The sequence below is a fragment of the Saccopteryx bilineata genome, chromosome 3, assembly GCF_036850765.1.
Source record: "Saccopteryx bilineata isolate mSacBil1 chromosome 3, mSacBil1_pri_phased_curated, whole genome shotgun sequence".
Classification (NCBI taxonomy): Eukaryota; Metazoa; Chordata; class Mammalia; order Chiroptera; family Emballonuridae; genus Saccopteryx; species Saccopteryx bilineata.
In genome coordinates, this window is record NC_089492.1 from 294,714,936 (window position 1) to 294,739,087 (window position 24,152).

General features: G+C 48.5%; 2 protein-coding genes across 10 annotated transcripts in view; both read right to left on the minus strand.

Moving 5' to 3' along the window:
* The window catches only part of LOC136331825 (zinc finger protein 548-like), a 50,979-nt gene extending 28,064 nt beyond the window's left edge, over positions 1-22,915 (minus strand). For 4 of the 9 annotated variants that reach the window (XR_010730546.1, XR_010730545.1, XM_066270872.1 and 1 more), the window contains exon 1: positions 176-266. The gene's annotated coding sequence lies outside the window, so the exon portion shown is untranslated. Of the gene's footprint in view, positions 1-175; positions 267-22,861 lie in introns of those variants that run through there. The other 5 variants (XM_066270873.1, XM_066270869.1, XM_066270866.1 and 2 more) reach the window with 4 other exon arrangements.
* Positions 9,831-22,993, minus strand: LOC136331824 (zinc finger protein 304-like). The gene is given in 4 exon segments (XM_066270863.1): positions 9,831-11,454; positions 11,456-13,257; positions 15,732-15,858; positions 22,862-22,993. Coding segments are annotated over 4 exon segments (1,986 nt in total). The 5' UTR covers positions 22,895-22,993; the 3' UTR covers positions 9,831-11,430.
* Between the last annotated feature and the right edge of the window lie 1,159 nt (positions 22,994-24,152).

Genomic DNA, 24,152 nt, shown 5'->3' on the forward strand with positions numbered 1-24,152 from the left:
CCCTCAGCAGTAGACCCCGGTTCCTCCCAGAATTCGGGCCGCCCCTGAGGGAACTCAGCCTCCACCTCGCAGGGATCGGGGGCGGCGTCTCTCCATCCGGGCTCTGACTTTGAGGTGAGAACCGGGCGGTGAGGCGGAGGTGAGGAGTTGGGGGTGGGGGGGAAGCAGCACTCACATCAGCCTGGTACAACGACGTGGCCCCACCAGTCCTCAGAGTTGCCTCCATGTGGGAGGGATGGAGTCTCTACAGGAACTTCCTGACCATCGTCAGAACCCGGAAATACGACGGAAGTCCCGCCCCATACGCTGAGCGCGCACAAAACACGCGCATCTTCTAAACCTTCATTGGCTAAGTTTCGCCCCCATACGCCGCCGCGAACCGTAAAGACTCCTGGGTATAGTAGTTTCTGCCACCGCCCCCCTCTGTCCTGTCTCGGTTCCTAAGTCAGTCCGCTCATGGCCGATCAAGGCCCAGTGAAGTGGTCAGGGGCACTGGTGATGAGAATAACAGGGCTACGAAAACAGCGTGGATGCTTGCTCTAAAATAAGTTGACCAATCGTCCTCTTTTAGGGAGTACAGTCCTTCTTTTGTAACTTCCGTTATCCCTCGAAAAGTGTCCTCCTACATGTCCTTTTTGATACTGTGAAGACTAATCTGTAAATGTCCGTATTTGATCGATGCAGTCGGTCCATTACATGTGATGTGATGTATCTAAATAAATACTTTTTTCTTACAGTTATTATTAAAAATTAATAGTCATGTAAGCATAATTACAATATAAAATATTACTTTTATTATGCATTGATCTATTATAGTGTATTATTGTTGCAATGAATAAAATGTTTCTTTTATTTACGATATTGTTTTCTTCTATTTATTTTTGTCCTCCTTTTCACTGTAAAAATGTTGGCCACCTTATCTTAAAAGGCACATTCCCAGCCTGACTAGGTGGTGGCACAGTGGATAGAGCGTCAGACTGGGACCCTGAGGAGTAAGGTTCGAAACCCCGAGGTCTCCAGCTGGAGCCAGGGTTCATCTGGTTTGAGCAAGGGGACACTCACTCTGCCATAGCCCCCTGGTCAAGGCACATATGAGAAAGCAATCAGTGAACAACTAAGGTGCCACAACAAAGAATTGATGCTTCTTATCTCCCTTCCTGTCTGTCACCAAAAAAAAGGGGGGGGGGCACATACCCAAATTTATTGGAAAGCACTCCAGAAAGTCAGAGAAAGGACAGGGGTCTGTTATATCAGACCAAGCTACACATCCAAGGGGACCACTATGTCACAATGATGCCAAGTTCACTCACAGCAGTCAGCTATTTTGTGGCCTTTCAAATACACATGATCTGGAGTCAGTTTTCAAAGCTTTCTGGGTATCTGGCCCAAGAAGAGAAGAGACTTCAAAGGAAGGCCTGGTGGGGAGGATGAGGATGACAGGAGACAGAGAAGTACGTAAAAAGCTGACACTATGCCTCCAGTTCCCAGAGAAACGACTTTCCTTACTGTATGTCAGTTATTGTATTTGAACCCACTGAAAACTACATTTCTTCAGAGACTTACTACTTAATATCAGAGAATTTTTTTTTTTTGTATTTTTCTGAAGTGAGAAGTGGGGAGACAGAGACAGACTCCCATACACCCAACCTGGATCCACCCAGGATGTCCACCAGGAGGCGATTCTTTGCCCATCTGGGCCATTGCTCCATTGCAACCAGAGCTATTCCAGTGCCTGAGGTGGAGGCCAGGGAGCCATCCTCAGTGCCCAGGGCCAACTTTGCTCCAATGGAGCCTTGGCTGTGGGAGAGGAAGAGAGAGATAAAGAGAAAGGAGAAGAGGAAAGGTAAAGAAGCAAATGGGCGCTTCTCCTGTGTTCCCTGACTGGGAATCGAACGAGGGACTTCCACACGCCGGGCTGACGCTCTACTGCTGAGCCAACGTCCAGGTCAGAGATTTTTGTTTAATTCAAAATTTTAAGAATTTGAAACCCATATGAGAAGACTATGACTTATCACATGCAACTTACTGCTGGAATAATTGTGCTCTTGGCGTGTATAAAAGGAGTGCCTTGTCCCCAAGACAAAACTATGGGATTTCATGGTCTCATCTCACTGGGAAGTGATTTAGTATTTCACCTGAAACTGCAGCAGGGATGTCTTCAAAAGGAGTGATGTTTTTCACCTAAACACTTGTGAATGAAAATTGCTGAAAGGTATTAATAATGACTACAGTGTTATTCAAAGGAAGTAGCAGAAAAGTTCTAGGAAAACAAGGGTGACACATAAAAGTTCAGATCTCAGTGAAATTTAAGAGTGTGAAGTCTGAAAAGCCAGAGAATGGAGGTGAGCCAGTGGCAGTCCTGGATCCATGGCCACACTCAGTCTTTAGTCTCCAAAACTGTGACTCATTTTTCAGACTTGAAAACATGGTTCTTTCACTGCTTGCAGACAAAAAGAGAACATTTAAAGACTTGGCAGCAATGAAAAATGCTCATCATCACTAACTATTCGAGAAATGCAAATCAAAACTACAATGAGATACCACCTCACATGTGTTAGATTAGCTATTATCAACAAGACAGGTAGTGTTGGAGAGGCTGTGGAGAAAAAGGAATCCTCATTCACTGTTGGTGGGAATGTAAAGTAGTACAACCATTATGGAAGAAAGTATGGTGGTTCCTCAAAAAATTAAGAATAGAACTACCATATGACCCAGCAATCCCTCTGCTGGGTATATACCCACAAAACTTGAAAACATGGGTACATAAAGACACATGCACCCCCATGTTCATCGCAGCATTGTTCACAGTGGCCAAGACATGGAAACAGCCAAAATGTCCTTCAATAGAGGATTGGATAAAGAAGATGTGGTACATATATACAATGGAATACTACTCAGTCATAAGAAATGATGACATAAGAAAACCAGTTAGGTGATGGAAGACAATTTGACTTTGGGTGATGGGAATGCAGCATAATCAAATGTCAAAATAACCTGGAGATGGATGTTCTCTCTGAACATATGTACCCTGATTTATCAATGTCACCCCATTAAAATTAATTTAAAAAAATGATGACATAGGATCATTTATAACAACATAGATAGACATTGATAACATTATACTGAGGGAAATAAGTAAGAGAAAGCTAAGAACTGTATGATTCCATACATAGGTGGGACACAAAACTGAGACTCATGGACATAGATAAGAGTGCAGTGGTTACCGGGGGGAAGGGAAGGGTGGAAAGGGAAGGGGGTGTAGGGGAAAGGAAAGGGTTTAAAGAGAAACTAAATATAGGGTGATAGAAGATGATTTGACTTTGGGTGATGGGTATACAACATAACTGATTGCCCAAAGGATGTGGAGATTTTTTTTGGTCTTTTTTATTTTATTTTATTTTATTTATTTTTATTTATTTATTTTTTTACAGAGACAGAGAGTCAGAGAGAGGGACAGATAGGAACAGACAGACAGGAATGGAGAGAGATGAGAAGCATCAATCATCAGTTTTTCATTGCGACACCTTAGTTGTTCATTGATTGCTTTCTCATATGTGCCTTGACTGTGGGCCTTCAGCAGACCGAGTGACGCCTTGCTCGAGCCAGCGACCTTGGGCTCAAGCTGGTGAGCTTTTGCTCAAACCAGATGAGGCCGCCCTCAAGCTGGAAACCTCGAGGTCTCGAACCTGTGTCTTCCACATCCTAGTCCGACGCTCTATTCACTGCGCCACCGCCTGGTCAGGTGGCCTTAAATATTCTTGACGGTGGGACGCTACATGATGACACTTGGATAGAGACGAGGGTTCGGAATGAGGATGGGGTATTAGCCAGGGCCACACAGCGGGTTGTAGAGGCAGACATTGCAAGTAACCTGCAGATGTAGGGGGAACCCTATGTAGAGGAGGTGGCCCAGGGTCACCCACGCTCCCTGCCAATAGACTCATTTAAATAATTTCAAGGTCTCGGGGGCATAAGGGGTGTCCCAACCTGGCTCTTGGATGTGAGGGATAGTGTATAGCAGTCCAGAGTGTGAGTCCCTGATAAGGACAGTGGTTGGGGGTATTGACTTAATCACCTGCCCCCAAAAGGAAAATGACCAGCGACAATCCAGGGATTCAAAAACTGTACCAACAGGCCCTGGCCGGTTGGCTTAGCGGTAGAGCGTCGGCCTGGCGTGCGGGGGACCCGGGTTCAATTCCCGGCCAAGGCACATAGGAAAAGCGCCCATTTGCTTCTCCACCCCCCCTCCTTCCTCTCTGTCTCTCTCTTCCCCTCCCACAGCCAAGGCTCCATTGGAGCAAAGATGGCCCGGGCGCTGGGGATGGCTCCTTGGCCTCTGCCCCAGGCGCTAGAGTGGCTCTGGTCGTGGCAGAGCGACGCCCCGGAGGGGCAGGGCATCGCCCCCTGATGGGCAGAGCTTCGCCCCTGGTGGGCGTGCCGGGTGGATCCCGGTGGGGCGCATGCGGGAGTCTGTCTGACTGTCTCTCCCCGTTTTCAGCTTCAGAAAAATGCAAAAAAGAAAAGAAAAAAAAAACTGTACCAACACAGTATCTTCATAATCCTATATATCAAAACACCATGGTACTGCCCTAAAGACAAACATATAGACCACTAAAATAGAACAAGTCACACAGAAATGACAGGCAGCATATTTAATCAAATAATTGACAACAGTGCCAAGAGAAATGCAATGGGGGAAGGACAAACTTCTCAACAACAAACTTCTTGGCATTGAAACAAAAAGCACAGAAAACAAAAGCAAAAATAGATATACTGAAATACATCAAATTACAAACTTCTGTGCATTAAAGAATACAATCAGGCTCTGGCTGGTTGGCTCAGCAACTAGAGCATCGGCCCAGCATGAGGTCGTCTCGGGTTCGATCCCTGGTCAGAAGACACATGAGAAGTGACCACCTTCTTCTCTTCACCTCCCTCTCCCACTTCTCTCTCTCTTCCCCTCACGCAGCCAGTGGCTCTGGTTGAGAGTTGGTCCCAGGCTCTGAGAACAGCTCAGTTGATTCGAGCATCGGCCCTAGACAGGGGTTGCCAGGTGGATCCCAAACAGGGCACATGTGGGAGTCTATCTCCTCTCCTCTCACTTAAAAAAAAAAAAAAAAAGAATACAATCAAGATAGTGAACAGGCATCTTACTGGATAGATGAAAGCACATATAAATCATATATTCCATAAGTGGTTAGTATCTAGATTATATAAAGACTGCTACAGCCCTGGCCTCATGGTTCGGTTGGCTGGAACATAATCCAGAAGTGCAGAGGTTGCTGGTTTGATCCCTGGACAGGGCACATACAGGAACAGGTTGATGTTCCTCTCTCTCTCTCCCTCTCTCTCTCTCTCTCTCCCTCTCTCACTAAAAATCCAAAAAATAAGTGTTTGAAAATAAAACAAAATCATATCCACACAATAATCACCTCAATAGATGGAAAAAATTTAGAGCAACGTCTACAAATATATCCACATGTATGCAGTCAACTGAACTTTCACAAAGGAGCAAAGGCAATTCAATGGAGAGAGGGTGGTCTTTTCAACAAATGATGCCAGAAGTACCGGACATCCTCACATTTAAAAGAATTATCTAGCGCCTGACCTGTGGTGGAACAGTGGATAAAGTGTTGTTGACCTGGGAATGCTGAGGTTGCAGGTTCAAAACCGTGGGCTTGCCTGACCAGGCGGTGGCACAGTGGATACAGAGTCGGACTGGGATGCAGAAGAACCAGGTTCGAGACCCTGAGGTCTCCAACTTGAGCACAGGCTCATCTGATTAGAGCAAAAGTTCACTGGCTTGAACCCAAGGTCACTGGCTCGAGCAAGGGGTTACTCAGTCTGCTGAAGGCCCGCAGTCAAAGCAGATATGAGAAAGCAATCAATGAACAGCTAAGGTGTTGCACACGCAACGAAAAACTAATGATTGATGCTTCTCATCTCTCCATTCCTGTCTGTCTGTCCCTGTCTATCCCTCTCTCTGACTCTCTGTCTCTGTAAAAAAAAACAACAACAGGCCCTGGCCGGTTGGCTCAGCAGTAGAGCGTCGGCCTGGCGTGCGGGGGACCCGGGTTCGAGTCCCGGCCAGGGCACATAGGAGAAGCGCCCATTTGCTTCTCTATCCCCCCCCTTCCTCTCTGTCTCTCTCTTCCCCTCCCGCAGCCAAGGCTCCATTGGAGCAAAGATGGCCCGGGCGCTGGGGATGGCTCCTTGGCCTCTGCCCCAGGCGCTAGAGTGGCTCTGGTCGCGGCAGAGCGACGCCCCGGAGGGGCAGAGCGACGCCCCGGAGGGGCAGAGCATCATCCCTGGTGGGCAGAGCGTCGCCCAGTGCCGGGTGGATCCCGGTCGGGCGCATGCGGGAGTCTGTCTGACCGTCTCTCCCCGTTTCCAGCTTCAGAAAAATACAAAAGAACAAAAACAAAAACAACAACAACAACAAAAAAAACAAACAAAACCCTGGGCTTGCCTGGTCAAGGCACATATGGGAGTTGATGCTTTCTGCTCCTCCCCCTTTTCTCTCTCTCTCTCTCTCTCTAAAAAAACTAAAACTAAATAAAGTTAAAAAAATAAAAAATAAAAATAAATAAAAGAATCATCTAGCTTGACCAGGCGGTGGCACAGTGGATAGAGCATCGGACTGGGATATGGAGGACCCAGGTTCGAGACCCCGAGGTCGCCAGCTTGAGTGCGGGCTCATCTGGCTTGAGCAAGACACACCAGCTTGAGCTCAAGATCACTGGCTGGAGCAAGGGATCACTGGGTCTGCTGCAGCGCCCCGGTCAAGGCACATATGAGAAAGCAATCAATGAATAACTAAGGAGCCACAACAAATAATTGATGTTTCTCATCTCTCTCTCTTCCTGTCTGTCTGTCCCTAAATGTCCCCTTCTCTGACTCTCTGTCTCTGCCACCAAAAATAAATAAATAAATAAATAAAGAATGATCTAGACTCAGATCTTACACCTTTCATAAATACTTTTTCAAAATGGATAACAGAAATAGATGCAAAACACAGAACTATAATATACCTGCAAAATAACAAAAGAAAATGTAGGACCTCATATTTGGCAATGACTTTTTCACTATTACACCAAAAGCACAATCCATGAAAGAAAAACTGGGTAATATGGCCTGACCAGGAGATGGCACAGTAGATACAAGCGTCAGCCTGGGACACTGAGGACCCAGGTTTGAGACCCCAAGGTCACTGGCTTAAGCGCAGGCTCACCAGCTTGAGTGCGGGGTCACTAGCCTGCGCATGGGATCATAGATATGACCTCATGGTCACTGGCTTGAAGCCCAAGGTCGCTGGCTTGAGCAAGGGCTCACTAGCTCTGCTGTAGCCTCCTGGTCAAGGCACATATGAGAAAGCAATCAATGAACAACTAAGGTGCCACAGTGAAGAATTGATGCTTCTCATCTCTCTCCCTTCCTGTCTGTTCTGTCCCTATCTGTTTGTCTCTCTCACTAAAAAAAAAAAAAAAAAAAAAATAAAAAAATAAAAAAAAAAAAATAAAAAAATAAAAAATAAAAAAACATAACAAAACTAGGTAATATGGCCTTGATTAAAGTAAAAACCTGTATTGTGTAAAAGATAGTTAAAACTTGAAAAGAGGTCCCAGTTGTGGTGCTCAGCGGATAGAGAGTCGTCCTGGTGAACCCAGGTTGCAGGTTCGACTCCTAGTCAGTGGTTAGCGCATGTACGAAAGTAGCCAATGAGTGCACAACCACATGGAACAGCTAAGTGAAACAGCAAGTTGATGCCTCCTCTCTCTCTCTCCCTTCCACCCTCTCTCAAATCAATGGAAAAAGAAAATTTAGATATATAAAAAGATATTCACCTGTCACTAGGGAACTGCAAATTAAAGCAACAGTGGTAAAACATACCACTATACCCCTATTTTAATGGCTAATATTCAAAACACTGAACATTAAATGCTGATAAAGGGCAACAGAAACAGAAACAAACTCTCATTCAGTGCTGGTGAGAACACAAAGTGGTACAACCTCTTTGGAAGATAGTTTCTTACCAAACTACACATACTTTTTACTATGACCCAACACATCATGCTCCAAACAAATTGAAAACTTATGTCCAGATAAAACTTACATATGAATATTGAAGTCTTATTCAGAAATAAAACTTGGAAGCAACCAAGACGTTCTTCAGTACATGAATGGGTCAACTTCAGTGAATCCATACAAGGGAATGTTAGTCAGTGATACCATGTACACAGATCTATCTATACAGCAGCTTTATTGGTAACAGCCCAAATCTGGCAACAACTCAACTATCCACTAAAGAGCTGAATGGATAAAAAATCTATTGTGGTTTTATCCATACAATGGAACAATATCTGACCATACAAATGAATAAGTATCAATATATGTCATAGGATGGAGTCATCTCAAAATAGTCATGGTTACTGAGAAAAGCCAGAGTCCTCCATTCAGTCCTTAGGACATATATTACATCAAATAATAGAAAATGCTTGCTGTTTCTTTTTGGTGAATTGTGGGAAAGGGATATAGAAAGAACCAGGAGGAGAGGGTTACAAAGGGCCGCAAGAAGTCCCCTTGCGTCGCTGTTGGACTTGTTCATTATTTTCATTGTGGTGATGGTTTCTCAGGCATATCCACATGCTGAAACATTTTACACTTTTCAATGTGCCGTTTATTTCATGTTCATCGTTATCTCAATAAAAACACTCAGATTTAGCCCTGGCCAGTTGGCTAAGCGGTTAAGTGTCGGCCCAGTGTGTGGATGTCCTGGGTTCAATTCCCAGCCAGGGCAAACAGGAGAAGTGCCCACCTGTTTCTCCACCCTCCACCCTCTCCTTTCTCTCTGTCTCTTTCTTCCCCTCCTGCAGCCAAGGCTCCATTGGAGCAAAGTTGGCCCAGGCCCTGAGGACGGATCCATGGCCTCCACCTCAGGCGCTAGAATGGCTCTGGTTGCAACAGAGCAATGCCCCAGATGGGCAGAGCATCGCCCCCTGTGGACATGCTGGGTGGATCCTGTTCGGGTGCATGTAGGAGTCTGTCTGACTGCCTCCCCACTTCTAACTTCAGAAAAATACAAAAAAAAGTACAAAATAAAACAAAAAAACAAACAGATTTACCATCCCTCTTAAAAGGTCACATCAGCCAACTGTTTGGTTCTACCATACCCTTTGCCCCACAATTTGGGAGGGTGGGCCCCGAAGGGAGCAATGAACTCTGTTTTCCACTCCATACCCGAGGAATACTGGCTGGGTCTAAGAAGCCCTTCCTCTAGACTTCTCTTTTGTCAGGGCTGGTGCGTGATGGCCCTAACATCAACAGCCCAGCCTGATCAGGCAGTGGCGCAGTGGATAGAGCATCAGACTGGGATGCCGAGGACCCAGGTTCGAGACCCCCGAGGGCACCAGCTTGAGCGTGGGCTCATCTGGTTTGAGCAAAGCTCACCAGCTTGGACCCAAGGTCGCTGGCTCGAGCAATAGGTTACTCAGTCTGCTGAAGGTCCACAGTCAAGGCACATATGAGAGAGCAATCAATGAACAACTAATGTGTCACAATGCGCAACGAAAAACTAATGATTGATGCTTATCTCTTTGTTCCTGTGTCTGTACCTGTCTATCCCTCTCTCTGACTCTCTGTCTCTGTAAAAAAGAAAAATTGGCCCTGGCCAGTTGGCTCAGTGATGGAGCGTCAGCCTGGCGTGCAGGAGTCCCGGGTTCGATTCCCGGCCAGGGCACACAGGAGAAGCGCCCATCTGCTTCTCCACCCCTCCCCCTCTCCTTCCCCTCCTGCAGCCAAGGCTCCATTGGAGCATGGTTTGCCCAGGCACTGAGGATGGCTCTGTGGCCTCTGCCTCGGGTGCTAGAATGGCTCTGGATGCAACAGAGCAATGCCCTACAGGGGCAGAGCATCGCCCCCTGGTGGGCATGCCGGGTGGATCCCGGTCAGGCGCATGCGGGAGTCTGACTGCCTCCCTGTTTCCAACTTCGGAAAAATACAAAAAAATAAAAATAAAAAAAAATCAACAGCCCAGGGAGCTAGAGGAATCTACAAACCTTTAGAGAACTTACTCTGATAGTGGCCTGAGAATTATGCTCACTCTATGCAGACACAGGCAAAAATCACAGAGGTTTTTTTGCATATAACACTTTTAAAATAGAGACACACATCCTCTCCTTGGTCAGTCATGCCCACTCAGTTATCTAAGTATTTCTAGACAAATTATGATTTGCACCATGCCATCTGTAGTCCTTCTAGTCAATGACAGCTGCCCATGGGACTCTGGACATCGGGGAACGGCCCCGGTACAGGTCCATGAGACAGAAATCCCTGAAAGTGCTGGGGAATACGGGGCATTTCTTAAGAAAAAGGGACCCAATTCATTATTGCTTCCCGAAGCCCTTGAAGTATTTCACACCAACTATGCCCTTCTTAGAATAAACTCCAGGCTCACAGACAGGCCCGATTTCCAGGTCTAAGGATTAGGCACACAAATCTCCTCAGTTTTTTTCTAGCAAGCTTTGGACAACAATGGAAATTAGGCCAAATTAGACTGTTGTTCCTTTCTCAGGCACATGAACCTGGTACCAACAGAAGGTATTTCTCCCTTTGTGTAGGCATAACCCAGTTTTGTTTTGAATTTCATTGGTTGATTCTTGTGCCCTGACTAGGGATTGAACCCGCAACCTTGATGTATCAGGACAATGTTCTGACCAACTGAGCTACTTGGCTAGCACAGAACCCAGTTTTTTCTCAATCCATGTCATGTAGAAAACAGGCCTCCCTGCAAGAGTCAAGGCTGCCCCACCAGGCCTATATCACGGCACAAACAAGAGCAGCCAGGGGCAGACAGTTCCAACGGTGGGTGATTTGGAAGCAGGATGAGTAGGTCATGGCTCTCATGTTTATAGTTGACTTTGTCCAAGAAGAAGAGACATCTTGTCTGGAAATTCCCAGCAGACTCCCACTGAGATCCTTGTGGCCAGGGCTAGATAGATCATGTCCACTCAGAACCCAATCATGGGGGAGAAAGTGAGGACCTTCAGTGGGCTCAGAACACCCATGATTCACAACCAGGAGTGAGAGAGAGAGTGCAGGAGTCTGCCTTCCCTGAGCATAGTGGGGTAATTGACACACTGTGGGACCTTGATGGTTTTTGCCATGAACACTGGCGTGGATAGGACCGCCATTAAAGAGCTATGCGCGGTTCAGAAAAGTGCAACGTACCTCATGAAGTCTCCACACGCGCATGGTACTTACTGAGAATGTCCTCAGGCCAGATACACGAAGGTCCAAGTTTCATCTGCTGGTTGATGGCTCCCTCACACCAGGTCCAGACCTTTTCTATGGCCTGAGTCCTAAGGCTGACCAAGGAGACAGCACCTATGTTCTGCACTCAGAGGGCCTTTTTCTGGTGCGAATTTTCTGGTGCTAGACAAGTTTAAGGGATGGAGTTCAAAGGGCCATCAAAACTGTTGCAGTCCTGAGGCCCTTCTCCAGTGTGAACTTTCTGGTGGCGAACCAGGTGGGAACTCCGGCTGTAAGCCTTCCCGCATTCGCGGCACACGTATGGCTTTTCTCCTGTGTGAACTCTCTGGTGCAGGATGAGGCTCGAGTTGCGGCTAAAGAACTTCCCACATTCACTGCACTCATAAGGCCTTGCTCCTGTGTGAACCTTCTTGTGCTGAACGAGGTGGGAGCTGCTGATGTAGGCTTTCCCGCACTCGCCACACACGTAAGGCCGTGCTCCGGTGTGAACTCTCTGGTGTAGGATGAGGCTGGAGTTGTGGCTGAAGCACTTCCCGCATTCGCCGCACGCGTAAGGCTTGGCTCCGGTGTGGATTCTCCGGTGCACAATGAGGTTGGAGCTGTGGCTGAAGAACTTCCCACACTCGCCACACTCGTAAGGCCTTTCCCCTGTGTGGATTTTCTGGTGCTGCACGAGGGTGTCCTTGCGGCTGAAGGCCTTCCCGCACTCACGGCACTCATAGGGCCTCGCTCCCGTGTGAATTATCTGGTGCTGGACGAGTGTGTCTTTGCAGCTGAAGGCCTTCCCACACTTGCTGCATACGTAAGATCTTGCTCCAGTGTGGACCCTCCGGTGTTTAATGAGGCTAGAGTTATGGCTGAAGAATTTCCCACACTCGACACACTCATAGGGCCTTGCACCAGTGTGAATCCGCCAGTGTTCAATCAGGTGGGAACTCTGGCTAAAGAATTTCCCGCACTCGCTGCACTCATATGGCCTCTCTCCAGTGTGGAACCTCTGGTGCTGGACCAGTGTGTCCTTGCGGCTGAAGGCCTTTCCACACTCACCGCACTTGTAAGGCTTCTCTCCCGTGTGGATCCTCTGGTGCTGGACAAGGTGGGAGCTTCTGCTGTAGGCCTTCCCGCACTCACTGCAGTCGTAAGACCTCTCTCCCGTGTGGACTCTCTGGTGCTGGATGAGCGTGTCCTTGCGGCTGAAGGTCTTGCCGCACTCATTGCACGTATAATGTCTTTTCTCCGCGTGAAATTTCTGGTGTGTTTTTAGGTGGGATGGGTACATGAAGGCCTTCCCACACTCCTTGCACATGTGGGATGCTTCTCCAGTGGGAATTTTTCTGTCGTGAACGCGAGATGATTTCTCCTTGGAAACATTTCCACATGGCAGGCATCTAACAGGTCTCACTTGAGTGTGAGCTATCTGTTTTTCCAGCAGGGTGAGGGGACCCAGGAAGGCTTTCCCATCGTCGTTGCCGCCATTGAAAAGCACCAGCGCATCAGGGTTGCCCTGGTGTCCCCCGAAGCCGGCGCCATGTGGAAAATATTCCAGGAACCCAGTCCTCTTAAACGGGCTCAGTCCACAGCGAACGGTCTGGCGCTGGAAGGGGCCAGAGCTGTCCAGCAGGTCCGTCCCATTCTCCCTGCAAGAAAAGGGACTCCCTGACGTGGGGACGGTGTAGCTCTTCACAAAGGAGGCCATACCATCATTCCTGTTGAAGGGCTTTTCTCTGGTATACTGCTGCTGGCGCTGGTCACAGTAGGCACTGAACAGAAACCCTCCTCTGCATGGGCCACGGGTGTCCAGTCTCTGTGCGGGGCAGGACGGCTGATATTCAGCCAGCGGCACAAGGTCTTTCAAGAGCGGGTCACACACTTCACACTGGTGGGATTTCTGGATAAGTGGCCCTGAATCGGGAGCCCTGACCTGTAGCACTGCAGCAGAAGTATTGTGCTCAGGAGGGGTCTCCCTGTGGTCCGTTTCCCACCAGCAATCTGAAAGCAGAGAAAAGCCGGTAAGGTACATGTGCACTCCAGTGGCAAGCAGCAGCACTAGCACACACGTGTGTGTGTGTGTGACACACCGAGGAAGGAGTCCTCTGGCTGCAGGACAGGAAGAGGGAGCCGGGATAGGGGTGAGGGAAGGCCCGCTGATAGTCCCGGGCCTCTGAAGGTCACAGAATGGGGGAACTCTAATGCTGGGGAAAGACACAAAGATGGTGGACAGCAGAGAGAGAAGAGGTTTCAGCGGGGCCTTGGCCGCTGGCATCTGGTCAGCTCTGCACCAAAGGCTGTGTGTCCAGGCCCAGAAAGACCCAATAGCAAAGGTCGCTGTTCGGCTCTTAAGGACTGTTTAAGGACATGTGCACAAGTGATGACACGTTCAAGAAGCCAATGCCACGGAGCACTGCAGAGGGAGTAGAGAATGAGCGAGACACAGAGGCCAGAGAAGTGGGGAAACATCCAAGGGATGGCGACAGAACAGGGATGACAAGTGGGCCACACTATGAGTGAACAAGGGAAAGGGAGAAATGAGGTCTTGCTATCGACGGGAGCAAGAAAACACTGGTGCACACAGAGCAGGTTGAAGGGAGGATTTGAACCCAGGCCCTAAAGGGACCTTCTCCCCCCTCCCTGTTCTGCAGGCCAGACCCTCTATGTGTGGCTGTGGTCAGGTGTGCCCTGCAGTCACCAAGGCCTTCAGTCGGTCTCCCTCTGGGAAACTGTGCGGGGTCTGGCAGAAGGAAGTCATAAAGGAAACACAGGGCAGATAAGTGATCCAAGTAGAGCCAACCACAGAAAATAAAAAGGTTAAAAAAGAACTTCTAGCCTGACCAGGCAGTGGCGCAGTGGACAGAGCATCGGACTGGGATGTGGAGGACCCAGGTTCGAGACCCCGAGGTCACTGGCTTGAGTGCGGACTCATCTGGTTTGAGCAACAAGGTCACTCGCTGTGCTGTAGCCCCCTGGTCAAGGCACATATGAGAAAGCAATCAATGAACAACTATTGCTTCTGCAATGAAGAACTAATGCTTCTCATCTCCCTCCCTTCTTGTCTGTCTGTCTCTATCTGTCCCTCTCTCTGTCTCTGTCACAAAAAAACCCCAAACATAAAGAACTTCAAAGGAGGATTTGGCAGAAGAGCCCTGAGACCTCTGCAAGCAGTGACCATGTCAATACCCACAATTCCTGGCAGAGTGGGGCCCCAGGAAATGTCAGCTGGAGAATGAGGGCAGAACATGGAACACAGAGGTACCACAGAGGTGGACAGTCACCTGACCTGGGAGCTCCCATGCCATACAGAATCTGTTGAGCCAACTGAAAAAGCCCTGATCTCTCACCTGTTCCTGCAAACCTTGAGACAGCAAGTGTGGGGATGGTCCAGTGATGCAGGGACATCACACACGACCCAGCTCTGGCACCATCGCACTTACTGTGGGTGGGACCAGACACAGTGATCTGGCCGGACAGCAAGGGCGGCCCCTAGAGTACAGGGGAATAAGCAAACCCCAAGAACACTGGAGTGGGTGCGAGGGCATGTGGATGTATGCCTTGGAGAAGTCCCCCAGGAAAGCCTCCCTCCTGGTATTCTTGCCCTTAGATGAGCCCTGATTGTAGACTAGACTGACTGATCCATTTATTGTTATTATTTTTTTATTTTAATTATTTTTTAGTGAGCGAGAGAAAGAGATAGAGACAGAAAGACAGAAAGGGGGAGGGATGAGAAGCATCAACTCACAGTTGCGGCACTTTAGTTGTTCATTGATTGCTTTCTCATATGTGACTTGTCTGGGGGGCTACAGCAGAGTGAGTGACCCCTTGCTCAAGCCAGTGACCTTAGACTCAAGCCAGCAACCCTGCAGTAATGTCGATGATCCCACACTAAAGCCGGAGAGCCTCTCGGAGAGTCATTGGGATTTTGAACCAATGACTTCAGCGTGCCAGGTCCATGCTCTATCCAGTGTGCCACCACTGGTCAGGCAGGGAGTGATCCATTTCTAAAGAAAAGAATGTAACAAAAATTATGGTATGTCACAGTCAAGTCAAGTTACAAGCTTCCATCCTGGGCATTCGGTCTTGCTTAGTTGCTCAGAGAGAAGGCAGCTTCCATGCTATGAGGTACATACACCACAGAAAGGCCACCATGGCAAGGAACTGAGGGAGGCCATGCCAACAAGCAGCGAGGAGCTAATGCTCACAGTTCAACAAGTTGCAAGAAACAAGAATCTTGCAAATAACAACAGGGGTGAATTTGTACAAGGATTCTTCCTGGGACTGGCCTTCACACAAGAACGTGGCTCGGACTGACAGCTTGACTGAGACCTCATAAAGGCGCCTAAGCCGAAAGCACCTGGGGAAGCTGTGATCAGCTTTCTGATGCACCAAAACATGTCATTTTTACTGCTTTCAGCCACTCAATTTGGGAGAAATTGGTTGTGTAGCCACAGGTAACAAAAACAGGGACTTACCCAGCGAGGACACAAGTGCAAAGTTCTCCAGCATCACGTCACGGTACAGGCGTCTCTGAGCCTCCTCCAGGAGGCCCCACTCCTCCCGGGAGAAGTACACGAACACGTCCTCAAAGGTCACACAGCCCTGCCGTGATGGGGACAGTTGAGCTCACAGGCGGCACACCCTCTCTCCCCAGATCTCAGTGCTCTCACAAGCAGTCCCGGGTCCCTGGCCTCCCCAGCCTCTCAGCTCGGAGGAGATATCAGCCCTTGGCATCCCTAATGCTTACTCTACTCTTTTTTTTTTTTTTTTTTTTTTCATTTTTCTGAAGCTGGAAACAGGGAGAGACAGTCAGACAGACTCCCGCATGCGCCCGACCGGGATCCACCCGGCACGCCCACCAGGGGCGACGCTCTGCCCACCAGGGGGCGATGCTCTGCCCATCCTGGGCGTCGCCATGTTGCGACCAGAGCCACTCTAGCGCCTGAGGCAGAGGCCACAGAGCCATCCCCAGCGCCCGGGCCATCTTTGCTCCAATGGAGCCTTGGCTGCGGGAGGGGAAGAGAGAGACAGAGAGGAAAGCGCGGCGGAGGGGTGGAGAAGCAAATGGGCGCTTCTCCTGTGTGCCCTGGCCGGGAATCGAACCGGGGTCCTCCGCACGCTAGGCCGACGCTCTACCGCTGAGCCAACTGGCCAGGGCCTTACTCTACTCTTCACATCCCTCTGATCACCGAGTCCAGCCCAGAGCAGAACCAGGCAGGTGGGCCAACAGAGACTGTGTGAACTAAGTCTGGCAGGAAGGGCCCCAAATACTCCCCTGCCAGCCAGTTTTCCAAATTGTCTTCCAGAACCAGACCTCCCAGATACAACCTTAAGGCCATCAGTTCACACACTTCTCGATACAGACACCACTCTTTGAACCACACTGTCCTCACATCTGGCAACACCTTCCACTACCACCGACAACCTTCTCAACACAAGAGCCACCCCGAAATCTCCCCTCCCCCACTCCGTAAACAGTGTCCAAGAAAAGTGCTTCTAGGACTTTATGAGAGCCACCACTGCCACCCAAATGCATAAGCAAGAGACACAGTCCTCAGTTCCAAGTTTTGATTTTCCAGTTATTAACAGTACTGCCACTGTGACCTGAAGATCCTCCCTCCTACATGTAATCCACGGCTCCACTCCATTCCACACATTAGCTGCCACCTATTTTTTTCTTTTTTTTTTTGTGGCAGAGACAGAGAGAGTCAGAGAAAGGGACAGACAGACACGAAGGGAGAGAGATGAGAAACATCAATACTTCGTTGCGGTTCCTTAGTTGTTCATTGATTGATTTCTGATATGTGCCTTGACTGGGGGGCTACAGCAGACCGAGTGACCCTTGCTCAAGCCATCAACCTTGGGCTCAAGCTGGTGAGCCTTGCTCAAACCAGATGAGCCCATGCTCAGGCTGGCAACCTTGGAGTCTCGAACCTGGATCCTCCACATCCCAGTCCGACGCTCTATCCACTGCGACACCGCCTGGTGAGGTGAGCTGCCACCTTTTGAACTTCTTCGAGCAAAAATCCTGTGCCCAGCTTGATGCCTCAAGTAAGGGGTCTTTGGGATGTTTTTTCCCACTGATTTGAGAGAGAAAGGGAGAGAGAATGAGGAGCATCAAGTCACCACTATACCTAGTTGTTCCATTAAGTTGAGCATTCAAAGATTGCTTCTTGTACGTACCCTGACCAAGGATTAAATCTGTGACCTCAGTGTGCTGGGATGACACTATCCACTGAGCCACCCAGCCAGATCTCTGGGACTTCTTAAACATGCCAAAAGCCTAATTCTTCATAGAGCTACTGAAAGTTGCCGTATTTCCCCATGTATTAGATGCTCCCGGGTAAAAGATGCATCTTAATTTTGAGGCCCAAAATTTGAAAAAAAAATGTATTACATAAAGTTACCGAATGCAAGCCCTTCCTTGCCTGTTGGTTCAGAGGTAGAGCATCGGCCTGGCGTGTGGAAGTCCTGGGTTCTATTTCCGGCCAGGGCATACAGGAGAAGCGCCCATCTGCCTTTCCACCCTTCCCCCTCTCCTTTCTCTCTCTTCCTTCCCCTCCCACAGCAAAGGCTCCATTGGAGCAAAGTTGGCCCGGGTGCTGAGGACGGCTCCATGGCCTCCACCTCAAGCACTAGAATGGTTCCAGTTGCAATAGAGCAGGGGTTGGAAACCTTTTTGGCTGAGAGAGCCATGAACACCACATATTTTAAAATGTAATTCTGCGAGAGCCATACAACAACCCGTGTATGTTATGCATTATCCAAAAAAATTTGGTGTTGTCCCAGAGAACAGCTGTGATTGGCTCCAGCCACCCGCAACCATGAACATGAGCAGTAGGAAATGAATGGATTCTAATACATGAGAATGTTTTATATTTTTAACTTTTTTTTAAATTAAAGATTTGTCTGCAAGCTAGATGCAACCATCAAAAGAGCCACATCTTTTTAAAAAAAAAGAGCCACATGTGGCTTGGGAGCCATGGGTTCCTGACCCCTGCAATAGAGCAATGCCCCAATGCCCCAAATGGGCGGAGCATCGCCCCCTCGTGGGCATGCCAGGTGGATCTGGGTTGGGGGCATACCAGAGTCTGTCTCTCTGCCTCCGTTTCTCACTTCAGAAAAATACCCCCCAAAAAAGTTATTGAACTCAAGTTTTATTCATCATAAAATTCATACAAGCATGAAAAATCAGGAAATGCAAGTTAAAATACATCTACAACCACTGTATAAGACGGACCCAGTTTTAGACCCCAAATTTTTTGGGGGCGGGGATTGTGTCTTTTTTTTTTTTTTTGTATTTTTCTGAAGTTGGAAAAGGGGAGGCAGTCAGACTCCTGCATGCACCCAACCGGGATCCACCCAGCATGCCCACCAGGAGGCGATGCTCTGCCTATCTGGGACGTTGCTAAGTCGTATCCAAAGCCATTCTAGTGCTTGAGGCAGAGGCCATAGAGCCATCCTCAGCGCCCGGGCCAACCTTGCTCCAATGGAGCCTTGGTTTTGGGAGGGGAAGAGAGAGACAGAGAGGAAGGAGAGGGGAAGGGGTGGAGAAGCAGATGGGCGCTTCTCTTGTGTGCTCTGGCTGGGAATCGAACCTGGAACTCCTGCACGCCAGGCCAACGCTCTACCACTGAGCCAACCGGCCAGGGCGGGGGATTGTATCTTATACGTGGGGAAATACAGTATTCCTGCCACCAAGCTGTCTACCTCAGTTGATGGCACTTCTGTAGTCCTCTACCTGCTAAAGCAGAAACTCCTGGGGTCATCCATGACTTTTCCCTTTCTCATTCACCCTTGACAGCAGAAAATCCAGTCACCCTACTTAAAAGCCTGATACAGAATCCACCAACTTCTCTCATTTCCCCTGCTACCCCTCTAGGCTAGCCATCACCACTGACACTACAGTACCTCCTTCCTCGTGCCCGCATTCTGTCCTCAATCAGACAGCAGCCAAAGGGAGCCTGTTCAGATCTGCATCAGATCATCTCTCTTGTGCTCAAAATCTTCCAAGTGTCAACACCAGGCATGTCCAACATACGGCCCGCAGGCCGTAATGAGTTTATGCAGCCACAGTTAAATTTTTAATATTCTCCACTACTTTAAAATCTCAGCTACTCAGAAGTGGAAGTGTCTTTGATTCTTGGAAATGGAGATATTTAAGAAGATAGTGATACATGGAAAAGAATTCCGCGTGTGACTAATCTAGGGTTAGCTTCCAATAACTGGTCAAATGGATGCACAATACTGCTTTTTTTTTTTAATTCCATTATAAAGATTTACAACTTTTGTACTCGTCTGTACTTGATATGAACTGTTTAACATTTAGCGGCGATGTAAAACCCACATTCTTTTAGGCAGAGTTTGCCAGTGCCATACAAGGTCAAACAATTCGTTATTTTTGTGGTCAAGTGTGCTGAATCAAGTGGCACTGTAGCATAGACAGTAGCTGCAGTTGATAAGTGAAAACGTGTCCAGGCTGTTTGTAAAATGAAATAATTGTTTTATTTGCGATATAACCCCTTCAAGCTCATTCTATTAATTAAATATTGTTTAGATTGATTGCGATACAGTTTAGATACTTATATGGTATGTAATTATATTTTTATTAAACTAATATTGTCTATTAAAATTTTTTTCACTCACATTTATTCATAAACAAATTACATAATAAAATTTTGTTTACTTAAAATAATTGTTTTTGTATTTAACATTTTTTAATTTAAAAATTTTTTTTTATTTGTTCATTTTAGAGAGGAGAGGGGGAGAGAGAGAGAGAGAGAGAGGAGAGACAGAGAGAGAGAAGGGGGGAGGAGCTGGAAGCATCAACTCCCATATGTGCCTTGACCAGGCAAGCCCAGGGTTTTGAACCGGCAACCTCAGCATTTCCAGGTCAATGCTTTATCCACTGCGCCACTACAGGTCAGGCCACATTTTTTAATTTTAATATTTTGTCTGGCCCATGAAAAATTTTCTTCCCAATGTGGCCCAGGAGCAAAAAATGTTGGCAACACCTGGTCAATACCCTCAGTATAGAGGCCCAGTGGCTTGGCCTGTCCTCCCTGCCTGACTCCTAGCCTAGTTCCAACCAATTTAGCAAAGACCTGTGGTTCTCTGAGGATTCCCAACTCAGTCTTACCTCCAAGCATTTGCTGTTCTTAGGTCTAATACATCCTCCCAGTCCTCTTCCTATTGGCTGCCAAAATTAGGAACTACTCCATATGAACTCCTGGCCTAGATTCATAATGCTAAGTGTTGTAGTAATATAATGTTATAGTAATTAAATATATAGAAATATAAAAAATATGGAAGATATATAAAAGTAATGAAGATATAATATTAAAATTAATTAAGAAAATCAAATAAAGTTATGCCATGTGGATGGGAATTAATATAGTGTGCACAGATGTGATAAACAGACTTTGACTTTCGAGCAGGGCCCAGTTAGTGTGTGTGAAGTTATAAATAGATAAGAAGTGGCTTGATGTCATAACTCTGTAAGTTAACATAAACATGAAGCTTCCCTAGGAACATCTTAAAAGGGCTTGATGTGACATTTCAGTAGATTAACATAAAAAGGGCTCCCTGTGAGGAACTCCCAAAAAGGTGGTTTGAGATGATAATCCTGTAGGTTGACACCTGTTAGAAGGCGCTGGCCAGGAAAGGTTAGTAAAGCTGAGGGGCTCCCCTGCTGCAGTAGCCACCCAGACTCCAACGTGAACATGGACTGTCTCCTCCCCACTCTGACCAAAGACAGCCGAGAAGAGCACGCCGACGCGGCCACCTTAAGCTGTACCCAGGCACGCCATAGGATTTGTGATTAATAAACTGCCTGTGTGATTCTAGCAAATAACTTGTGTGTCAACTGTGTTTTACCTCTGGTGGCAGTTAGTGTTGGCACTCATAAGTAAAATCCTCATAGCTGCCTCAAGAGTTGAAGAGACTGCCAACCCTGCTGATAAGCAGCAGGAGTGTCCCACTGCACGGGGAAGTCGAATCAGGGATGCCTGATCTACGTACAGCTTGGGCTCTACTGGGACACTAGGCTAGAGATGACCCACCTTCAGGGCCCCCAGATTTAAGGGCAGAGAGAGGAACAAGTGAAGACTTCCAGAATATCACTGTCTCATCAGAAAATCTGGTCGGCCCTAATGTATAAAAACATCTACAAAACTCATACACGTCTCCAACCTCCACTGCCACCACTATGGTTCTCCCACCACCAACACCTCCTTGGACTGTTACAGTAGACTCCATCCTGGTCTCCCTGCCTCCTTCCCCCCAATCTTTCCAATCTGCCGCCAGAGGGAGCGTGTTGACACCCAAATCAGACCACCTCCCTCCTCTGTTCCAAACTTCCCATAGCTCCCACTCCCATCTGAAAAGTGGCCTTGTTCTTCAGGCTGCCTCTCCTGGCCTGAGCCCTGCCCGCCAGCCCTCTGTGCTCACCAGACAGAACACAGAGACCGGAGGCTCCCAGAACTCTCCTGACTCACTCCCATCTCCAGGTTTTTTTTGTTTTGTTTTGTTTTCTGTATTTTTCTGAAGCCGGAAACGGGGAGAGATAGACAGACTCCCACATGCGCCCTACCGGGATCCACCCGGCATGCCCACCAGGGGGCGATGCTCTGCCCCTCCGGGGCGTCGCTCTGTTGCGACCAGAGCCACTCTAGCGCCTGGGGCAGAGTCGGAGGAGCCATTCCCAGCGCCCAGGCCATCTTTGCTCCAATGAAGCCTCGGCTGCAGGAGGGGAAGAGAGAGACAGAGAGGAAGGAGAGGGGGAGGAGTGGAGAAGCAGATGGGCGCTTCCCTTGTGTGCCCTGGCCGGGAATCGAACCTGGGACTTCTGCACGCCAGGCTGACACTCTACCACTGAGCCAACCGGCCAGGGCCCAGGTACTTTTTTTTTTTGGTATGTTTTATTTTATTCATTTTTAGAGAGTAAAGAGAGAGGAGAGAGACAGAGAGAGAGAGAGAAGGGGGAGGAGCTGGAAGCATCGACTCCCATATGTGCTTGACCAGGCAAGCCCAAGGTTTTGAACTGGCGACCTCAGCATTTCCAGGTCAATCTCCAGGTATTTTGACCAGCTGGCTTCCTTACATTGGAAACCCAGGCACACCCCACGCCTTAGACATTGAAGATGGTAACCTTGTCTTATTATCCGACGTGAGCGACCACCCTCCATGGCCTTTAGACTTTAAGAGGAGGGAGCGATGGTGGGGGAGGGAGGGTGTGTGTGTGTGTGTATGTGTGTGTGTGATGAAGTTCTAGAACATACTAAACCTGCCTCACCAGGCGGATAGAACGTCGGACTAGGACGTAGAGGACCCAAGTTCGAACCCCGAGGTCGCAGACTGGAAAACAAGGGGTTACTCGGTCTGCTGTAACCCCCTGGTCAAGGCACATATGAGAAAGCACTCAATGAACAACTAAGGTGCCACAATGAAGAATTTATGCTTCTCATCTCTCTCCCTTCCTGTCCGTCTGTCCCTATCTGTCCCTCGATGTCTCTATCACAAGTAAGTAAATAAATAAATAAATAAAGAACACACCAAACCCGACATCTGATTCTCTGAAGGCTTGGGAACCCCCCGCCCCACTTACCCCAGCCTGGTCCATCAGCGCCACGGCCGCCATGAGATCTCGAGAACAGACCCGGGGCTCAGCCGAAACCCAACACCTTCCCTGGGCGCAAAACGCTCCCAAGGCTCAGGAGGCCGCCTCCGGGAGCCGACGAGGACAGGGCGCGGGCGCTAGGGGGACTCCGGAGACCCCACTCTGAATTCAGAACCACTACAGCCAAAGTGGACTTTCTGACAGTCCTGGCGCGCTATAATGACATCATGACAGAGGCGCCGGAAGTTCACCTCGGCCTGACTGGCAGCAGGACACGCCCATTTCATCTGATGGCCATGACGCCATCCCATGACCTTAGGGCGAGCACGAAATTCTGGGTAATGTTGTTTTTAAGCGGCATCCAATAGGGCCGCGGGCTTTTGGAGATTTTGAGGACGCCTGCGCGAAGGCAGGAATAAGAGAAAGGGAAAAGAGCGACCTGGAGAGCCAAAGCTCGTTATTAAAGGAGACGCTCACATATTTCCGTGCTGACCTGGGACAGTGCCCTATTTTCCGGGATCTCCCTATTAGTGATCCCTCCTTTAATCCTGGAAGAGCTGCTTTGGTTTACTTTCTCATCTTTGGGGACTGACATTTAATTTTTATTTATTTATTTATTTTTATTTTCTTTTTTTGTGTGTGTTTTTGAATTGAGATGCGGAAAGCAGAGAAACAGACTCCCGCACGCGCCCAACCGGTTTCCATCCAGCATGCCCACGAGGGAGCGATGCTCTGCCCATCTGGGCCGTTTCTCAGCTGCAACTGGAGCCTTTCTAGCGCCTGAGGTGGAGGCCATGGAGCCGTCCTCAGGGCTCGGGCCAAGTTGGCTCCAGTGGAGCCTTGGCTACGGGAGGGGAAGAGAGAGATAGAGAGAAAGGAGAGGGGAAGGGGTGGAAACGCAGATGGGCGCTTCTACTGTGTGTCCTGGCCGGGAATCGAACCCGAGACCTCCACACGCAGGGCCGACACTCTACTTCTGAGCTAGCCGGCCAGGACTATGGGGACTGACATTGAATTCGAACATTGAATACACCTTGCTTGTGGGGCCTTTGTGTGGCAGTAAAATGAAATATGCCTCGAATCCGTTGATTCCATGCTTTGGTAGCGTCAGCATCATTTGTGGACTCAGAGCGCATCTCTTCCGTAACCTCTGTGACCAGCCCCTTAGGTAGGTAGAACACCACGGTCCACAGGTCCTGGCCTCAGAGCAGCCCCGCACACACACATACACACACTGGACTTGTTACAGCACAGAGTTCATCCACTAGCAGAGCCAAAC